General features: G+C 53.9%; 9 protein-coding genes across 9 annotated transcripts; 5 read left to right on the top strand and 4 right to left on the bottom strand.

Annotated features, from left to right (window-relative positions):
• Nucleotides 1-468: 468 nt before the first annotated feature.
• On the top strand, nt 469-740 carry CLAFUR5_07328 (uncharacterized protein; the record flags this gene model as incomplete). Its single annotated transcript, XM_047906476.1, has 2 exons — nt 469-563; nt 614-740. 2 exons carry the CDS (start codon nt 469-471, stop codon nt 738-740), a joined length of 222 nt encoding a protein of 73 aa, XP_047763846.1.
• A 474-nt stretch (nt 741-1214) lies between these two features.
• CLAFUR5_07327 (uncharacterized protein) lies at nt 1215-2671 on the top strand (the record flags this gene model as incomplete). Its single annotated transcript, XM_047906475.1, has 2 exons — nt 1215-1787; nt 1814-2671. The coding sequence occupies 2 exons, from the start codon at nt 1215-1217 to the stop codon at nt 2669-2671; spliced, it is 1431 nt and encodes a 476-aa protein (XP_047763853.1).
• Nucleotides 2672-2771: 100 nt separating this feature from the next.
• Nucleotides 2772-4442, bottom strand: CLAFUR5_07326 (uncharacterized protein; the record flags this gene model as incomplete). The annotated part of the gene is made up of 3 exons (XM_047906474.1): nt 2772-3271; nt 3579-4245; nt 4302-4442. 3 exons carry the CDS (start codon nt 4440-4442, stop codon nt 2772-2774), a joined length of 1308 nt encoding a protein of 435 aa, XP_047763852.1.
• A 1811-nt stretch (nt 4443-6253) lies between these two features.
• CLAFUR5_07325 (uncharacterized protein) lies at nt 6254-6877 on the top strand (the record flags this gene model as incomplete). Its single annotated transcript, XM_047906473.1, has 1 exon — nt 6254-6877. One exon carries the CDS (start codon nt 6254-6256, stop codon nt 6875-6877), a length of 624 nt encoding a protein of 207 aa, XP_047763855.1.
• Nucleotides 6878-7735: 858 nt separating this feature from the next.
• Nucleotides 7736-9352, top strand: CLAFUR5_07324 (Choline transport protein; the record flags this gene model as incomplete). Its single annotated transcript, XM_047906472.1, has 1 exon — nt 7736-9352. The coding sequence occupies one exon, from the start codon at nt 7736-7738 to the stop codon at nt 9350-9352; it is 1617 nt and encodes a 538-aa protein (XP_047763854.1).
• A 2493-nt stretch (nt 9353-11845) lies between these two features.
• Nucleotides 11846-12223, bottom strand: CLAFUR5_07323 (uncharacterized protein; the record flags this gene model as incomplete). Its single annotated transcript, XM_047906471.1, has 1 exon — nt 11846-12223. One exon carries the CDS (start codon nt 12221-12223, stop codon nt 11846-11848), a length of 378 nt encoding a protein of 125 aa, XP_047763849.1.
• A 734-nt stretch (nt 12224-12957) lies between these two features.
• CLAFUR5_07322 (Cytochrome P450 monooxygenase) lies at nt 12958-14651 on the bottom strand (the record flags this gene model as incomplete). The annotated part of the gene is made up of 2 exons (XM_047906470.1): nt 12958-13247; nt 13310-14651. 2 exons carry the CDS (start codon nt 14649-14651, stop codon nt 12958-12960), a joined length of 1632 nt encoding a protein of 543 aa, XP_047763848.1.
• Nucleotides 14652-16572: 1921 nt separating this feature from the next.
• On the top strand, nt 16573-17184 carry CLAFUR5_07321 (uncharacterized protein; the record flags this gene model as incomplete). Its single annotated transcript, XM_047906469.1, has 3 exons — nt 16573-16652; nt 16727-16872; nt 16943-17184. The coding sequence occupies 3 exons, from the start codon at nt 16573-16575 to the stop codon at nt 17182-17184; spliced, it is 468 nt and encodes a 155-aa protein (XP_047763851.1).
• A 167-nt stretch (nt 17185-17351) lies between these two features.
• On the bottom strand, nt 17352-18038 carry CLAFUR5_07320 (uncharacterized protein; the record flags this gene model as incomplete). Its single annotated transcript, XM_047906468.1, has 2 exons — nt 17352-17553; nt 17605-18038. 2 exons carry the CDS (start codon nt 18036-18038, stop codon nt 17352-17354), a joined length of 636 nt encoding a protein of 211 aa, XP_047763850.1.
• Between the last annotated feature and the right edge of the window lie 461 nt (nt 18039-18499).

The following is an 18499-nucleotide window of genomic DNA, read 5'->3' as shown; positions in this document are numbered from 1 at the left end:
GAGGATGGTAATGGTCTAGAGATGGCGTTTGCCTAATGCGAACTTCCAGTAGCGGCTGTGTTGTGTGAGCGAGACAGAGACGGTTGCTTGATGCTATTTTGATGCTATTAATGGTGACGATGATGGCACTTGTAGGCCGCCGTACCGCACATGGTTTATGTGGTCTGTGCATCGTGGAGCAGTTCTGCCTTCCTGCGGATCTGTGCTGCCTTCTGTCATCAACGTCCTACCACCCCATCTGATACTATCTACGCATTGAGTACAGCCACCGACCATGTCGAACTGTATAGCCGTAGCACCAATGCGGGGTACAGGCTACAAGATGTATGCACACATCACATCTCCATCGTGCTCGGACTTCGGAATTTATGAATACTTAAGACGCGACGCGATCACCATGTTGTACGGCGTTCTTGGACCGTCTCTGCGCTACTATGCCCAGCGAAACACCAGACGACAGACAGTCAGATGTCAGCGACCATGAGAGGCAGCCAGCGCCAACGATCGCCTGCGATGGATGCCGACCCGAGTCCGTCCAAGCTGCACAAACTGCAGCAGGACGGGTATGAATGACCCAAAGCCTCGACTTTACAGCACCTGACGTTATATGCAGGCATCGATTGTGTATATCAAACCAAAAGGGTCAAGCCAGGCCTGAAAGTAGGCGCCGTGGAGAATATCCATCGAAGATTGGGTACTTCCAAGCCTACCTTCAGTACTCCCTAGCTTATGCTTTGTAGATGAGCTGGAACGGCGCGTGGAGCAACAATCGACTCTTCCAGCTGAGAACACAGCTACCAGCCGGAATGGCGAGCACACTCGATGTACTCGATATTTTGGCTCGCGAGCTCTCAAAGCTGGTCCAGAAAGACGACCGTTTCTGCGGGTCTTCTTCTGCAACGCCCATGCCCTCCTTGAAGCGCCCTCGCATCCAAGACGAAGGCTGTGAGCAGCGGCAAGGGCCACGTGATGGCCAGGTCATGCCATCGCCAGACCAGAAGAATCTGCATTGTATCTTCACGGCCTACTTTCCACATGTTCATCCTTGGATACCGATGCTACATCAGGCACGCTTTCTTGAACGCTGGGAGAATAGAGAAGCAGGCCAACCTCTGTTGCTTGTAGTCTACGCAATGATAGCTGCAGCCGGCAGGCACATTTCCGACTTTGTAGTCTGGGATGATGCTACACGAGATTGAATCGTGGCTACAGCGATGAGCTCTTTGTCGATCGAGAATCTGCAAGCTCTCGTGATTCTCGCATTCGATGACCTTGGAAGTGGCGCCAACAATAGAGCTTGGACACTGATCGGCGTTGCAACTCGTGCAGTACAATACCTGCAGCTCACCAAGGAGCAAACTCGACCCGATTTTCGACCCTTCTGTGCGCCTTATGCTCCTCTTGGGCGAAGCTTGGACTGGACGGAAGACGAAGACCGACGGAGAGTTTTCTGGTGCGTTTTCCTCCTCGATCGACTGTGTACGACAACTACTGGTCGGAGCACCAGCCTCGTGCCTGAGAAAAATCGGCGGCTACCATGCGATGATCATGTTTGGCGCAAGCAAGAAGCCGTATCGACACCAGCATTCGGGCTCTGGGACAAGTCCAGAGGGCACGACTACGATCCTGCGCATCTGCCGGTCACGCAAGACACTACAGACAATAACGTGGGCAGAAATGCGCTGCATGACATCTCTCAGCCGCAAGCTGTATCGGCGACGCCGTCAGACATGTCCACAGTGGGTGCATTTGCATACAACATTGAGGCAACAGAGTCCATGAGCCGTGTCATGACACAATTCTCAACCTTCAGGTCGATCTGGAGAACTACAATGATTTGACCTCCTGGCTTACCCGTTTCGAAGAACTCGACCTCCGCCTCGTCCATTGGAAGATGCTTCTGCCACAGAGGTGGAAAGTGAATCCGAACATGACTCGTCAGGTACCACTCATGGATCCCAATCTCACTGCAGCGCATCTTATCCACAACGCATCTATGATACTTCTGCACCAGGTTGTCGCGTATCCGCCCGCGACCTGGAGGTTTGGCAGTCGACTTCCGAGCTCTTGCAGCGCGGAAGCTTGCTACTCCGCGAGCACGGAGATCGCATTGATATCGCAGAAGTATTTAAGCAAGTCTCCAGTCGACTCGCCAGTCAGCAGCCAATGCGCCTTCTGCCTGTTCATCGCCGCTCGAGTCTTGCTTATCCACTGGCGCTACACGTTGTCCAGTCAGCTGGCCCCAGAATTCTGGACGATCATACACTGTCTCGATCAAATGGCAACGAAATGGAGGTTTCCAATGACCTATGCAACGAATGACCCCATCAATCTGTTCTCGAAGCATGCGACTACACTCAAAGATCTGTACAACTATCATGCCATGGACGCTACGTATCGTCTCGACGTAAATGGTTACATAGGCGATCTCAACCTCCCTTGCCGCTCACAAGGCCTTGCCGGTACCGGAACAGTCGGAACCGATCAACTGATTGCGGTCCAAGAAGGGCTTAATGGGGCAGGCACGAGGTGCTCGGCTGACCTCAGCTCCATCGATGATGTGCCTCAGCTATTGGCCGACCAAGACTTCTTCGACCTTGACCGTATCATTGCGTTTGACGACGGATGTATGTTCACGGCAGCCTTGGACAGTTTGGTAGGCCACGGGTGAAGGCCAGCTAGACATGGTCGCCACACTCTGGTACCTCTTGATCTCACTGCTATCTAGCGGAGTGGCTACGCTGTATCTTCCGGCGCATCACACAGCAGCCTTAGACGCGTCCTGACCGGAGCAGCCGGTTGCCAAATTCGGCGAAATAATAGTCCCCATACACAAGTCCATGAGTAGCGTATCGCTTTCTCGCATTGGCATTGTTATTCGCTGTGCCGTACTTCAGTATAGCATCGAAGCGAGCCGCGTTACTGCACTCTGCTGCTTCGATGGCTTGGTCCAAGCCTGGCCGCAGGTATGCTCTCTCAGGCGCAACAGCGAAGGCAGTTGCATCTTCAACGATTGCGAATGCAGCGTTTTGGTATCTTGAACATAAAGCAGGCCGATCGATGCTCGCCAGTGCTTGCGCGAGAACCAGCATGCCGTTGGCGGCTATCATTCCGGCAGACGAGTCGCGAAGCGGGATTTCGTTGTCTTGAAGCGGCGCATCAAAGTCCCATAGAGGCACCATTCGCCCTCTCTCGATCGAAGGTGGCAAGGTCTCAAGCCGGTATATGAAGTATTCCGCCAAGCCGCACGATACCTCGAGAAATTGAGTGTCTGGTCCACGCATATGTCTCGGCGAATCCCAAGATGCCCCAAGCCTGACCTCTCGACCAGGTTGATTCATCTGCATAGCGCTGGGCCGTCATACGGGCCTTCACGCTGCCGGTCTTGAGATCAATATTGGCAACATGACACGTTGAAAACCATCGGCTACAAAAAGCATCTTTATGCATAGCACGGGTCTGCTCAGGCCTTAGGTGTGATCGCATCACCGTTTTCGCGTGTTCGGTTGCGATTTCAGCCAGCCGAGCATCCGCACCATGACATGCTGCGTAGGAAAGCAGATTCAGGTTGCACATACTGTCGATGATGACGATCAAATTGTCGTTCTGGTCCAAGATCTCGATGTCCTTTCTGTTCAACATGTCCCAGCTCCTGATGGCTCTGGATTCGGGTACGTATCTCGTGGCCAGACTGTATGCTGCTCGGATGATCGAGTCCAGGCTGGCTTGATGGCCGAAGAGCTCCCAGTCCAGACGCAAGGCAGGCATAACAATGAATCCAATGTCATGAGTGTCAGCACGATCAGCCATGCTATGAAGTGGCTGGCTCCAAGCTTCACAGAGCGGCTTCAGCTCGTTGTACAGAGCTCGAACAGTAACTCTTGGATCGGCAGTTGTGACGCTTTGCGGGTAACGTGTGAGCCGTTCCAGCGTTAGGTATAACGTGCCTGGGAAGAATCCACAGGTCCAGAACTCAGCTTCACGCAGCGAGTATGCTCCGTCAGAGTCAGCCGCAACGGTCTCAGGGAAGGCTTCAGGCACTGCGGAAAGCGCTGCTTGCGCTGTTCTGATGACTTTGGCAATCACGTTTTCGGCGAAGAGTTCTGCGAGAGTCGCTTTGCTTTGAGAGCTCGCTTCCGTCGGAGGCGTGTAGCCCAAGGAGAGACGCAGACTGATGTCTTGCACGTTCTCACACTCCGAAAGTGGAGTGCTAAGTGAGCTCTCCGCGATCGAGTCATCAGATATCTGCGAAGTAGAACTTGATCCGCTCGACACGGCTTCCGGCAATGTTTCCAACGGACCTGAGCTGCTTCGAAACTAACATCTGTGCATGCCAAAAATGTGGTCGCCCAAAGTAATGAGCTCGAGATGGCCCTGGTCTGGTCCTCGTTCATGTCGGAACATCTTTGTAATGTAGTCTTGTGATCATCGGTTTCGGCCATGTCGACGTCGGTTTGTGTGGCAAGATTTGCACGAAGTCGATGGGTTTCATTGACTGCTACTGTTCTACAGTGAAAGCTGGGCCACCCTTCCGGCAGCATGTTCAGGATGACACTCTTTCCTCTTTCAGCTGTAAATGCAGCCACTGCGGAGTCTGGGGTAATGTGAGCGGAACGACGTCCAGCTTCCTCCCTCACGACTGCTCAAAAAGTTGCCAGCGGAGTGAAGACGCTCAAAGATTGTATCGCTTGTCAAGCGACCGCTCAAAGTAAGGCTGTCGTGATTCGTGCGGACCCTAACACATAAGGGGCCCTAGTAGAACACTTTCTGTCCCGATCTTGACCAGTATACAGAAGCCTCGTAGCGCAGCGAAGCCGGATTCCAGCCATCGAGCATGTGTTTGAAGCTTTGGGTAGTGAAGAAGGACCAGAGCTTGTGCTCAACATCGTGACGGCGGTTTTTGCTATCGGAGCTGCGGCAAATAAATCACCACAGGAGATCCAGGAGATGTGGGAGAGCCCACCAGACTCGCCTTTGTAATTCTGAGACGCCTATTGCGCATGTCTCGGGATCCCGTGTAGGCTTTCCAGACCGTAGCCCATTGGTTCATGCTTGGTAGTATCACACCGAGGACGCAGACAGAAATACCAGTTTCGATCGAGACCGCTCCTTCCTGTTCCCAACCTTTTCGGTCCTCAAGAATCGAAAAGAACTTCTTATCACCTTGCGACTCAAATACACGGCCAGATCGATTCCGCCATGACCTACTCTGAAACTGGAACCCCCGACCCTTTGCAAAAGTGCTTGGTACAGGCGGCGAGCAGGTAGATGAAACAAGACACGTTCTAGAAGCTCCGCAATGCCCAGCACTGCCTTCACGACAGGCCTTCTTCGTGCTTTGCTAGCAGCCTGGATGGCAGCTGTAGCAGCAGTCGCTCGGAGTAATCTGCATTGCTCTGCAGCTACTGTCTCCAAAAGAGCAACTGTAGCATTGGCAGCTTGATCGAGCAGGCGCTTTTCGACCATGGGCATCATTTGTGTCGAAGCTGCTCGCGAAAGTCGAGGTTCTTGGAGTCACGGCGCCAGACGTTGCCGCACCACCTGAGTTTTTATATATGTCTCTGTTGAAGAGCAAGGCGAGAGCGGCCAGGTCGTCTGCTCCGGGCCACGACAGCAATCGAAGGAGTGCGCGAAGACATTCTCCAGGGAAAGCGATCGCAGTGACGCAACCTAGGCCGGTCCTGTGTTGTTGTAGCCGTTATGCTCAGAGAGGTCGGTGTTGATGAGATGAAGTCGAAATCGAAGCATATCAAGTGACGGTTCAATCATGCCTGCAATACGAGCAGTGATAGCTTCGATAGTTTGGATGGATGGATCATGTGGTGTTGTTGAGTCTTGTAGTCTAGCTGTGATGGAAAAGAAGAAAAAGGCGGAGGCTTTCAGAGCGAAGCGTGGCCAGCTCTGAATGCTTCTGTTCGCTGCAAACTCTCCCGGACAGCAACATCGACTTCATGTCGGTCATCATGAGATGCTGTGCTCATCAGAACAGCATGCAGCCGCATTCTCGCGCATCTCCATGTCCATGTCCATGGACCAGGCTGCATGAACATATTTCCTACTTGGCCACAGACAGGCTCGCGTGCTTCACCGCTGAATTGACCACAGCGAACGTCTCCTGACACAGCAGACTATTACAATGCCTCCTCATAAGAGCCCCTCCACCCCTCGCGTGCCCTCTGGCTCTACAGACCCTTCTCTCACATCACACAGCGCAACCAGCTCCTCAAACAGCACAGCGTCACACCCCCCCACGATGGCTCCCCAAGACACCAAAGCACCCTTCCTCCGCATTCCCTGGATCCGCCGCATCATCACCAAACCAGGCACCATCTACCGCATCCCCGGCAGCCGCTCCCCCAAGTCCACCACCGAGGACTCCCTCTTCGCCGAAATCCTCAAAACCCCGCGCACAATCCGCAGCGCCATATCCTTCTACACCCGTCCGACCTCCGAAGATTCCGAAATCGAGCAAGTCACAACCGTCATGACCCTCGGCGACGGGATGAACGGACACCCCGAGATCATCCACGGCGGAATTCTAGCGACTATGATAGATGAGAGCATGGGGATACTGCAGAGCGTGAATCTGGAGAGGGCACATATGAGAAGGGTGAAATTGGGGCAGGCGGAGGGGGAGTTGCCGCCACCAGGAGGTGCGGCGTTCACGGCGGAGTTGACGGTGAGGTATTTGAGACCTGTGAGGACGCCGGGGGCTGTGGCGGTGGTTGCGAGAAGGGAGAGGAAGGAGGGGAGGAAGGAGTGGCTTGTTGCGGAGGTGAGGCAGCAGGTGGGCCATGGGGAGGATGACGACGGGGAGGTTGTGGTTTGTGCGACGGGGACATCGCTGTTCATTGAGCCTAGGGGTGTGAAGCTCTGAGGGAGGAAATGGGTAGGATGGGCAGGATGAAGATGAGTGTTGCGTATTGGACAGGCGAGGGAGGCGCAACGTTGATTTTACTGGCGAACAGCTTGAAGGCTCACGAACTCGAACGGCAACGAGCTATCACAGTTGCGTTCCATCACACCCGAGCGAGGCACCATCAGGAACCTATCACATTCGCCTTGAGAAGCCGCATGCGCGATATTGCAGCTCGAAGCTACCGCAGCGAAGGGTCTGTCGCATCCCTCAAGACGCATCTGCATTCGCATACGGCGACTTCACTGTACAAAGGATACGTGGGAGCACATGGTCAACCATTAGCTTACGCACACCATCACGACCATGGGATCGATACCCTATCGTACCTTCTGTGTTGGGCAGTCACAGCCGACCCTCCCTCGCAGCGGATCTACCCCGTGCGGAGAGTGCTTGGCCCTTGGCCGAACTGCTGTGTAACCCTGTGTTGGTTCGGCCGCCGCTGACGCCTGACTGCTTTATCTCTGCTCCATGTCCTGATCTCGAGCTGAGAAGCAGAAACTTCGCATACCACTATAAGGTCCATAACGAGTGCCCGAGGGCTCCCGCTGACAGACGAGGTGGCCGCTTGCACAACTACAGAGCTACTTTTAGGTACCTACGACAGTGCGCTCGCAGCGTAGCAATCGCTGCAGATATAGAAGCGGAAGCGTTGTACGACGCGTCTCCCTACAAAACTGCTCAGGCCTACGGTGCTCGGAGCGTTTCGTATAGGTTCTAATGATTCTCGACATTGAAAGCACAGCGGCCACCTTGTTTGTCCAGAGCCCTTGGTCCAGACGGGCGTCGTCACGCCTCGTCGACTACCCAAGCACCAAGATGGACCCCAAAACCGGATCGACCTCGAAGCGCAAGGGCTCGCTTGCACAGAGCATTGACGATGCGCACACGCTTGCAGAGCTGGGCCACGTGGAAGAACTCTCCCGAAAGTTTGGACTCTGGTCTATGCTGGCATTGGCCTTCTGTGTTCTAGGAACCTGGTCGACGTTCGCGCAAGGATTAGCCTCTGGACTCAGCAATGGTGGACCGTTCAGCATTCTGTGGGGTCTGTGTCTTGTGTTTGCATGCAATGTCTGCGTTGCTTTGTCGCTGGGAGAGCTCTGCAGCAGCATGCCCACAGCGCTTGGTCAAGCGTACTGGGTGCATCGACTACTGGACACGAAGACTGGCAGATTTGCTAGCTACATGTGCGCCTGGATCAACACATTTGGCTGGTGGACCCTGACGGCCAGTCAGATTGCGTTCATGACCAACTTCATCTTGGGCATGAAAGTCATGTTTGACAACGAGTGGAGTGGCGCAACGAAAGGCTGGGTGCAGTCTCTGGTGTACATTGGAATCACCTTGCTGTTCACGGTGGTCAACCTCGTGGCATGTCGAAGAGACGAGATTCTCCCCATCTTCAACAATGTAGTCGGAGTATGGTTCGTCGGCTTGTTCTTCGTCTTCGCGCTGGCGTTGCTCATATCTGTCGGCACGAAACGAGGTCTGGTATATCAGCCGGCCTCCTTCGTCTTCGGCCACTGGATCAATCAGACAGGCTGGCCAGATGGTGTCGTTTGGTTCACTGGGCTCCTACAGGCCGCTTATGGACTCACCGCCTTCGACTCGGTAATCCACCTCATCGAAGAGATCCCTGCACCAAGGAAGAACGGACCAAAAGTCATCTGGCTGGCCGTAGTCTGCGGCGCCATCACGGGGTTCCTCTTCATGCTAGTCTGCCTCTTCTGCATTCAGAACTTGGAACAGGTCCTCGATGGTCCGACCGGATTGCCATTCATGGAACTCGTCGAGCAGACCATCGGTCTCGAAGGCGGCGCAGCTCTCCTGGCTCTCTTCATCTTCAATGGTATCGGGCAAGGCGTCTCGATCGCCACAACTGGAAGCCGACTTACGTGGGGATTCGCACGCGACAACGGTATACCTTTCAGCCAATACTTCTCGCACGTCGACACAACCTGGCGTGTCCCAGTCCGCGCCCTCTGGCTGCAAGGATTCCTCATCGCCCTCGTCGGCATCCTTTACCTCTTCGCCAGCACAGTCCTCCAAGCTATTCTCAGCGTCAGCACCATTGCACTGACGATATCCTACGGAATGCCGATCTTCACACTAGCCATCGTTGGTCGCGACAAGCTTCCACCTGGGGAGTTCAATCTCGGCAAGCTCGGACCGTTCATCAACTGGGTCAGCGTGATATACTGCAGTGTCACGACAGTGTTCTTCTTCTTCCCAAGCGAACCTAACCCTGCAGCGGGCGATATGAACTACGCCATCGTCGTATTCGGCGTAATGGTAGTAGTTGCCGTGGGATTCTGGTTCATCACGGGAAGAAAAACTTACCTACGAGGCGATGATGCGGCGATGAGAATTGAACTGGCACGACGGCTTGAGATGGAACAGACTGCTATTGAGACCCATCCTATCAACACTAAGTAGATGTAAATAGATAGATAGATTTGTCATTCCCCTGTTCTAGGACCCTATCCGGCCTATGCAGGTATATATCTATTGTTATGTACAAAGGGAAACCCGAATAGGTGAAAACCCTTCCCGCCCCCGACTACTCCTTGTCTAGATTAGCTTTCCCTCTGAACGTACGTAGTCCATGTCACTACCCCGTTAGCCCCCGCTCCTAGCCGGTCTCGTCGCGCTGCGTCGTGTCCTCTCTTCCTGCACTGCTCCTACTAGGCGGTACTGTTCTAGCCAGCCCTTCTCTAGTATCCAGTTCGTAATGCGCCGTAGGTCTTCAGCGTTGTTAAGAAGTGCCCCAATCGTCCGGTTCCTCGCCTTTGCCATCCACTCCCCCCTTCCTAGCGACCACCTCGGACAGACGAGGAGTGCGTGCCGTACGTTCTGGGAGCGATAGCCGCAGGGGCAGCTAGTATTCGTGTATCCTGGGACCTTCCTCCATGATAGGTACCCCTGGAGGCCGATGTGTTCGCTTCGCAGTTGGGTTGCTATGCTACTCTGTGCCCTCGTAAGGCGGTAGTGGATGAGCTTCGGGGGGTGCTTGACCGCGGATTTTGTAGCTGACCATTCCTTAGGTTGTCCCGCTGGCTGAGGGCGTCCACTATGCCCTACAACCTGGTTGTTCCACCTCTCTTTCCATAGTTGCTCTACAAACGATTTCTCACCTTCCCATTGTGTTGCTAGCTGTTCGTCCCTTGCCCGGTAGTTCGGCTCGTTTCCGGGTCGAATGCCCTTATGCGCTGGTACTGATTCGCGGGCCCTTGCGACTGCACTAGCGATGACCTTCTGTACTGGGTACTGTGCCGACTTGCCTAAGTAGGAGGTCCGTAGTCCCTGGATGTATAGGTCGATCGGCGGTATAGCGGTCTCGTGCTCAAGCATCCTCGTTGGTGTCGACTTATATGCCCCGGTGACCTTCCTTAGGCATTGGTTTTGGATCTTCGCTAGCGGCGCGACGAGTCCCTTCGATGGGCAGGCCCTCTCGCCTAAGGACCACACTTGGCTGCCATAGGTAAGGACTGGCCGTACAATAGCCGTATATAGAAGTCGTGACTGCCGGAAGTCCGCCCCCCATGTGGACGCAGTGAGCCTCTGGCATGATGCCATATTCTGTTCAGCTTTCCGTAATATTGCCTGTACGTGCTTCCTCCACCGTAGCGCCGGGTCCACCCATAGTCCGAGGATCCTGAGCTGATTTGCCGGGTTAGTCGTGTGCCCCTGTATCTGGATAGAAGCTTGCATATTGTGGAACCGTGGCCGGCGCGTAAAGTGTATCAGATTGTACTTTTCTGGGGCAAACCGAGCCCCGTGCCTCCTAGCCCAGTCCTCGCAGATCTTGTGCTTCTCTTCTAGTAGCCTACAGTTCTCCTCAGTCGAGGAAGACCACGCTAGGATGTTTGTGTCGTCTACGAAGCCGCTCGCAGCGGTGTTCTGGGATTCTAGGGCTGGGAGCAGCGTCGCCATAAAGAAGAGGAACAGAATAGGTGCTAGCGTTGAGCCTTGCGGGATTCCAGTGTGGACTGCTTGAAATGGGCTTCTGTACTGGCCGACCAGGATCGACGTACTGCGGTTTTGGAGGTAGGACCGTACGAAGTTGACAAGCCACTCAGGGAGTCCTTTCGACCTTAGGATGTAGAGAAGCCGCGGGTGTGACACGTAGTCGAAGGCTCCCGATATGTCTAGGCTAAGTAAGGAAGCCACCTTGTCCCTATTCTTATACCAGATGGCCTTTACCTGAGAGGTGATAAGTTCCATCGCGGATAGCGTCGATCGCTGTGGGCGCGCACCCATCTGGGTGTCCGGGAGTAGGGAGTGTTCCTCTGCCGCCTCGGAGAGTCTCGTTGCAACCAGCTTCTCAAGCGCCTTCCCAAGAGTGTTAAGGAGCGCAATTGGGCGGTACGACTTCACCTGCGTATAGTCTTCCTTCTGCGGCTTGCGTAGGACCACTGTCGTCGATTGTTTAAAAGCTATCGGGTGGTATCCGGTCTGTAGGCAGGCGTTGAAGATCGCTGCAACTGCTGGGGCTAGTTGATCTCTACACTTCTTTAGTAGCTCGTTTGGGATCCCATCCGGCCCCGGGGCTTTCTTCGCCGGCAACTTCCTCAGCACAGCGGTAACTTCTCCCTCGGACACCTCCTGTTGGACCGCGATGCTAGGGGCTAGGGGAGTAGAGCTGTTTATGTCGCTTAGATCAGCCTCGACTGGGGGTGGGAAGAACTTGCTAGCCAGTAGACGCGCCTTGGCCTCGGGGAGTAGATGTAAATACTTCAAGGCCAAACCCCCTTCGATCACCAATCCATCCCCCTCTCCATCCCAGCCACCTACAAACAGAAGGGTGTTAGCCATACTCGAGAACCACGTGGCGGTGTCTCAGACTATGATGTACGGCGTGAGATATGCGCTGCACGACGCGCTCCATTCACATCATAGTCTCAGACACCGTTGGCTCCCTTGTACCCTTCAGATCACCTCCGCCCACATGACCCACTGCCATGCACACAATCCATTCCCGATTACGCTCACCAGCCCAACGGTGAGGGCATACCACGAGCTGAACCATAGCCCGTACGTCAGCTTGCTCCAGCATGGCATTGCTAGGAGGAGAGGTGTGTTGAGGGAGAGGAGGGTTATGCGCCATGATGTAAAGTTTTGTCGAGGTAAGTTTGGTAGGAGTTGTTCAAGGAGATGGCGGCATTGGAAGGGGTTGTGGAACATGTGAACGGTTGCGAAGAGGGCGGCGAGGGTTAGTGTGGTGAGGCCGTGGGCCAGGAGGGTCAGGGTGAGGGCGAGGATGAGATTGATGAGGTTTATGATGAGGGTGAGGATGCGGTAGGGCATAGTCAGTGAACCCTTGCTCAACAGTGGTTGGAAGCGGGTCAGTCTCGAGTGGCTGTTGTGACAAGACAGATAAATCTCGAAGTCCAAGATTGTCGCTAGGCATCTACAGTCCTGGGCATAGTTTTTACAACCCCTGTATTTACGCTAACCCCTTCCGGCTATCCATGTCCATCTCAGAAGGTGTTGCTACCTTCAATCTCACTATCAAGAATGGGTCAAGCTCACACCTGAGGACATACAACGTATATGCAAGAGTATGCGAGAACGCTGCGAGGCAGTAATAGCCAACAATGGAGGACACACCAGGTGGTGAGCTACGCCAAGCAGTGGATACATCCTTCCTAATGAGGAAAGGTGAAAGAACAGGGGCTGTAAAAACTATGCCCAGGACTGTAAGCAAACAGATCGTCCCTCATACTTAGCGACAAACATCCACGTCTCGAGAGAATTCTGGAGCCCTTCCCATGCTCCAGCTCCTACGGGAACGGTACAAGGGCAGTCGAGTGGTACGGAGAACGTCACACCAAACTAATGTCCTGACCATTTCGCGAAGGCCATATCTACCTCCTTACCAATGTGTTCATCGGCACAAAGCCGGGACAGTATACTACAACATATCGTCGTAAGCTGCACTAGGCGTTTCGATGACACTCCCTCAATGCCGGGTCACCACCCCCCCAACCTCCAATCCACCTATCCCAATGCCCTCCTCACATTTCCCACGTCAACTCGCCTCAAGCCCTCGGCGTAAACACAATTTCAACATCCCCCAGATCAACGGTAAAATGATCCTTCGTCTTATTCAACAACCTGAACCCATCCTCATTCGGCGCCAACTTGATATCAAATGTCTGAATCAACCGTGTCGTAAGCGTTCGCAGCTCCATAAAGGCCAGGTTCTTTCCAATACAGCCGTATGGACCCATGCTGAAAGGAGCAAAGGCGTCCTTGTGCTTGATCTTGTCTTCTTGTGAGTACCAGCGTTCGGGGACGAAGGAGTCGGCTTCGGCGTAGATGCGTTCGTCTGTGAGTTGTGGTTTTAGTTTGGGGGGAATAGTGATGTTGGGTTGTGGAAACTGTACTCACCTCGTCCCATGACATATTGTGGTGTGATGAAAGTGACGTTGCCAGGTACCCAGGTATCACCGACTTTCATACCCTCTGGTGGTGTGAGACGGTTCACGCCAGATGGAACGGGAGGATGTAAGCGCAGAGCCTCGTTAATGCAGCCATTGAGATGGTTGCAGGTACGGATATCACTCTCTTGCCATTCTCCTTGAGTCTTCGCATCAACCTCTCCCCGAAGCTTCCTGACCTGGTCAGGGTTGCTTGCGAGATGGAAGAAGAGATATGTCAACGTCGCAGCTGTAGTGTCGCTACCCGCCACAATGATCAATCGCGCATCGGCTTGGAGCATAGTGTCGGCTTCTGGGTTTGGGACATCCTTGTAAGCCTTCAGGAGCCAGCCCATGATGTCTGTGTCACGCTTCTTTTCCTCAGCATGCTTCACCCTCCATGTCAGCTCGTTGATGCAGAAGTTTACGAACTTCTGGTAGCCGGCAGAAAGACCAGGGATCTTAGTGAGCATTCGGAAGAACCAGCTTGGGAGTCGGTATGCCAATGGCTGCATGCCCTCGTCCAACATTTCCAGCTCATGTCGCTTCTCGCCTGTATCGAGCATGCCATAGTCGCGACCAAAAGCTAGCAGACCCATTGCGTCGAACGAGAATAGGTTGAACCACTTCGTAACGTTAACCGGCTTGCCATTGTGCTTTCCAATTTGATCGACCAGCTTCGTGTTGAGCTTCTGAATCTCAGTCTCATAGTCCCGCAGTGCTTTCTCGGAGAATGCTGGTGCCCAGACACGTCGTCGGCGGTCGTGGAGGCCTCGGTCACGGGATGTGTGCATACTCGTCAGAGGCTTGTCATTGTCGTACCAGATCGCCTTGGTGACCTTCGACTTGGCCCCGTAGGACAGCTCCATGGCGTCAGGATCGATGATCGACAAGCTGTTCGAGCCAATGCGTAGAAACTTCCCATGCTTCTTGTGCATCTTCTGCAGCCAGTAGAAGCCATCCGAATTGCCTAGCTGGGTCGACAACCACAAGTCAGAGATCCTTGCGGAATATGGACCGGGGAAACTGTTCAATGGGTTCAGAAAAAGGCGGAAGATCATGCAATTGCCATATGCTCCAGCCAGGAATGCTGCGGCCGCTGACGTCGACAGAGCAGCAGCCGAGGGAATGTCCAGAAGACTGACTTTGCAGAGGTATACTGCCAAAGCAACATACGACACCAGGAAGCTGTTCAAATATGTGAATGCGTGCATGTGACACTCAGCGCGGTGGAAGTATCCCCAGAAGGCAGCAGTGCCCACTGCAAACGCCGTGAGACTGGCTGATGCCACCGACACGTTTGGTGTAGCCATGGTATGGAGTAGGTGTCACAAGAACGAGAAGACCTCCCCTCTTTCCATCGGAACGACCACTGAACTTCTATATTGTGTGAGGAGAACAGCCGCCCCCCACCAAGCTCGTTCCAGGCCCCGCATTGTCGTGAGTCGAGTCGATGGCTTGACGCCTTTCTGCTGCTTTGCCGTGAGGTTGCCGATCCATTGAGGAAAAGTCAAAGCTGGGGTACCAAACTCTATTCGCCATGGTGGCACAGGTGGGAAAGGACTTTCGCCCGTTCTTCACAATCAACGTCTAGAGGGTCTCAGCAACGTGGCAGCCACTATCGAGTATGAACTACTGGCAGCCTTACCCTGCTGCCTGTCTCAGTCTTCGCGCCGCTTCTCGTAGCAACGGATGCAAGCCATGGCGTTCAGTAACAGTCGGTGGGTACAAGAACAGCTCAATGTGCGATGAGCCCTAGGTCTGCTTGCACTCAAAGCACCGACAGGCGTAGCCAGATAAGTAGTTGTATCTGCGTGATGGCCTTGAGAGCAGTACCGTGGCGGGAATAAAGAAAAGCGGCCGCGCATCTGGTTCCGTCTTATCGTGCTGTCACTGGGTAGGCCATCAGGCACCAACAGTGAAATAGTGTTCCTGAAGTCGTAAGTCTGTGGATGGACTGAATCTGACGTCTCGCACGTGCGATAGTACTGCCTTATACTGTGCGATCGGACTTGTCACATCGATATCGCTGCAGCAAACGACGTTGTCAAGCAGTGAAAGTGATATCACAGATATCAAAGTGCACTGTGTGCCTCACGCTAGCCCAGTTTGAGCGGAGCCGTCGTGATCATGAGACTTCCATCTCGTGCTGTGGCGGCAATTTAGGCTCCTCGGCAAGCGGTCCGTGGCAATATGAAGCCCTGATTCTGGGAGTAGGGAATCAATCACATCGTTGCCATCCATACAACCATTCGGCACAAGGCGATCGAGTTCTTTATCGCCTGCAAATTGTCCGGGAACAAATTGACGGTCAATCCACCTCGCAGCATCGATCACTAATACGAGATTCGTACCCTCGTAAACCAGTTTTGAATCGGCTCGGCACTCGGCTGCCCAAGGTCCCGGTCCGAGCAAGAGATGGAGAGAGACAATTGTCTGGGCAATGGCAGAAGCACGATTCCTGTCAGCGGCAACTGCGCAAGAGAAAGGGTAGAGGTGTCGAAAATCCCTCGACAAGCCCTTGTCCGGTGCGAAATCAGATCAGATGTCGTGCTTCGGCCAGCAACAGGCAACCAGACGTACATTGTACAATCCTTTCACGCGGAGGCCCGACCACGCTCACGCCACCTGTCAAAAGATCGACTGTATCCTCCGCTAAGCCGTGGAAGGGAAAGAGATTCGAACATGGTGGTACGTGTTGGAATCTGGATTCTGCGGGAACTCGAGGCCCGTCTCTCCGTGCTGCGCCAGAACTCGTTGATTAGAGCTGCTCCAGGGCAGGATCATTGCTAATCTGGCAGAGCTGAGCGCCATGCGAGAACTGCCACAAGAGTAGCACAAGCGTCCACGAGCAGGGCTTCGTCCTCCTTCATGACGCGAGAGACGCGTGCTGGTGCAACTTGCCGTGCTTCCTCTTACTACGATGCCACGCTGGTCTGTGTTGCTTCGCAGGTTGGATCGCCATCGTGAGCCGTGAAAAATTGATCATATCGAGGGCATGTTGATGACAGATGATATCGTTGTCAACAACACGCAAAAGTTCGCGTCGCGACAAGACTGCCGAACTCCGAACTCCGAACCCGATCCCGAGGCCGTTGCCGTTGCCTCTGTTCTTTCCACCTGGGACACAGCATCAACCTCATTCCAACTCATCAGGCATCGTTCCTTGCTCCCAGCTGGACTCATCTCACACATCATAGCTTATAACTCCCTCAAGATGTCGTGGGTGCCACGATGCGTCACGCGTCCCCAGCCCATGTGCCACGCCCAGGCAGCGTGGCGATCACCTCCACAAGCTATGTCATCACATGTAGGTCAGTGTGGTACCTGATCATATGCATGTTCCAAGTTTTTGATACTTGCTCTGTTGATTCTCATTCAGTACAAGTGTGCGAACAGATCAGCCACAATCCAGGGCAAGAACACATACAAGCACATCGCCAAAACGCCTCCTGTCAGAGAACATAACCAGATTCGGTCAGATAGCTTTTGTTATCAATATGCCAAACTACCTCGATCAAGATGATCAGAAAGGTATGCTTCCCAAACTCTCCTTCTCTCTGCTTGCTTTACTTGCAGACCGCCTGACATGCTTTCCGTCTAGGCCCCCTCTCGTTCATCGGCGACCCCTTAGGCAAAGTCCTCGGCGTCGGGCTGAAGCCTCTCGGTCACGTAACCGGCGCCATCGGCAACCCGAACGGCGAAGCACTCCTCGAAGTTCAGAAGCAAGCGAAGCGTGAGCACGGCTTCACCAATGAAGACAACGGCAAGCCGGACAAGGAACTGCCTGGAGGGGAGAGGATAGGTGGGAAGGAGCAGACTGGGGACAATCCGCTTGGTTTGTGATGGAAGGCATGTGGGAGTGTGATGACGTGGGATGCATAGCCATGGCGTTTGATTTGGGAAGTGCAGAGCGTAGCAGTATCGCATGATGACCTGCAGTGTGAGCATTGAGAGACATCAGCGATTTGTGGTGAAGGTAGCATAGTCAGAGTTCCTTCGGCACGATCTGCCTAGCATCCATTAAGAATACTCTGACAAGCCGACTTCTCCGCCGAGTCCATGGTGAGGCCGTAGTAGTACTTGACCTGCACCCAAGCACGGATGTAAGTGCAATGGTAAGCAGTACGCGAAGGAAGCCACTCTGCAGGGTCCATGTCGCCCTTCGCTTGGTTGACATTATCGGTGACAGCCAGGAGTTGTGGACGGGTGAGGCTACAACAAATCAGCATGATTTCCCGCCGACGGCGATTGATGGATACTTGCTCATTAGCAAACTGCTGACGACGAGCATTATCCCAGTTCCGTGCACCAGAAACCCAAGCTTCCTTCAAAGGCACAATATGGTCGATGTCGACGTCGGAGGCAGCAGTCCAGGTGGCGCCATCGTAATCGCTGTACCAAGAGCCGGAGGTCGAAGCGCAAGCGCTGTCGGTCTGGACGTTGCTGCCGTCGCGCTTGAGAACAGTCTCGCGGGTGTTACAGGCGCCGCTGATAGTGATCCAGTGGTTGAAGAGGTCGCGGTCGTAGGCGGGGCTGTTCGACTCTGCCTGGACCGTGATCGAGTTGAGGTACGTCCGTGCAGTCGAAGCGGAGACTGGAGTGGGCAGGTTGCCTCTCTTGGCGAGTTGTTCTTCAACTGATGCGGCAATGGCAACGCTGGCAGCCGCAGCTGCGATCAGGAGTGTCTTGAGGCCCATGTTGTGATCTTGTGTCGTGTGGCTGATGTCTGCTACATCTTGAAGGATGTTTGCTTGCTATATATACTGGTCGCAGATGCGGTATCTCCCTTGGCAGCGTCTGCCCTTGCGGGTTGTGCATAGGGACAGTAGCATAGCTTTCGCTAAACGTGCAGAAAGACCACTGGGCTAAGCACAGCACGTGTATCAGCGAAGCGATATCTTTTGATATGCTATTTCGCCCTAAGCTAATCAAGAAGGTCAGCTGTAGCTTGCTGTTCAATCGATGTCGTGCCAAGCCTGCAGTTTGTCGATCAGGAAGGTGGAAGTCCCTCGTGTGGAGATATGATTCGTTCTCAGAATCTGTAGTCGGCGAAGTGCGCAATTCAAAGTTGTAGATCTGCGTTTCTCGTAGCGCTCCAGCGGCGAGAGATCATCACCACTTCGGCAGTGAAACCAGATGAGGATGCAGTCCGACACGT

The sequence above is a fragment of the Fulvia fulva genome, chromosome 6 (assembly GCF_020509005.1).
Source record: "Fulvia fulva chromosome 6, complete sequence".
NCBI classification, from domain to species: domain Eukaryota; kingdom Fungi; phylum Ascomycota; class Dothideomycetes; order Mycosphaerellales; family Mycosphaerellaceae; genus Fulvia; species Fulvia fulva.
The sequence above is the reverse complement of the archived record's forward strand: the minus strand, read 5'-3'. Positions and strand labels throughout refer to the sequence as shown.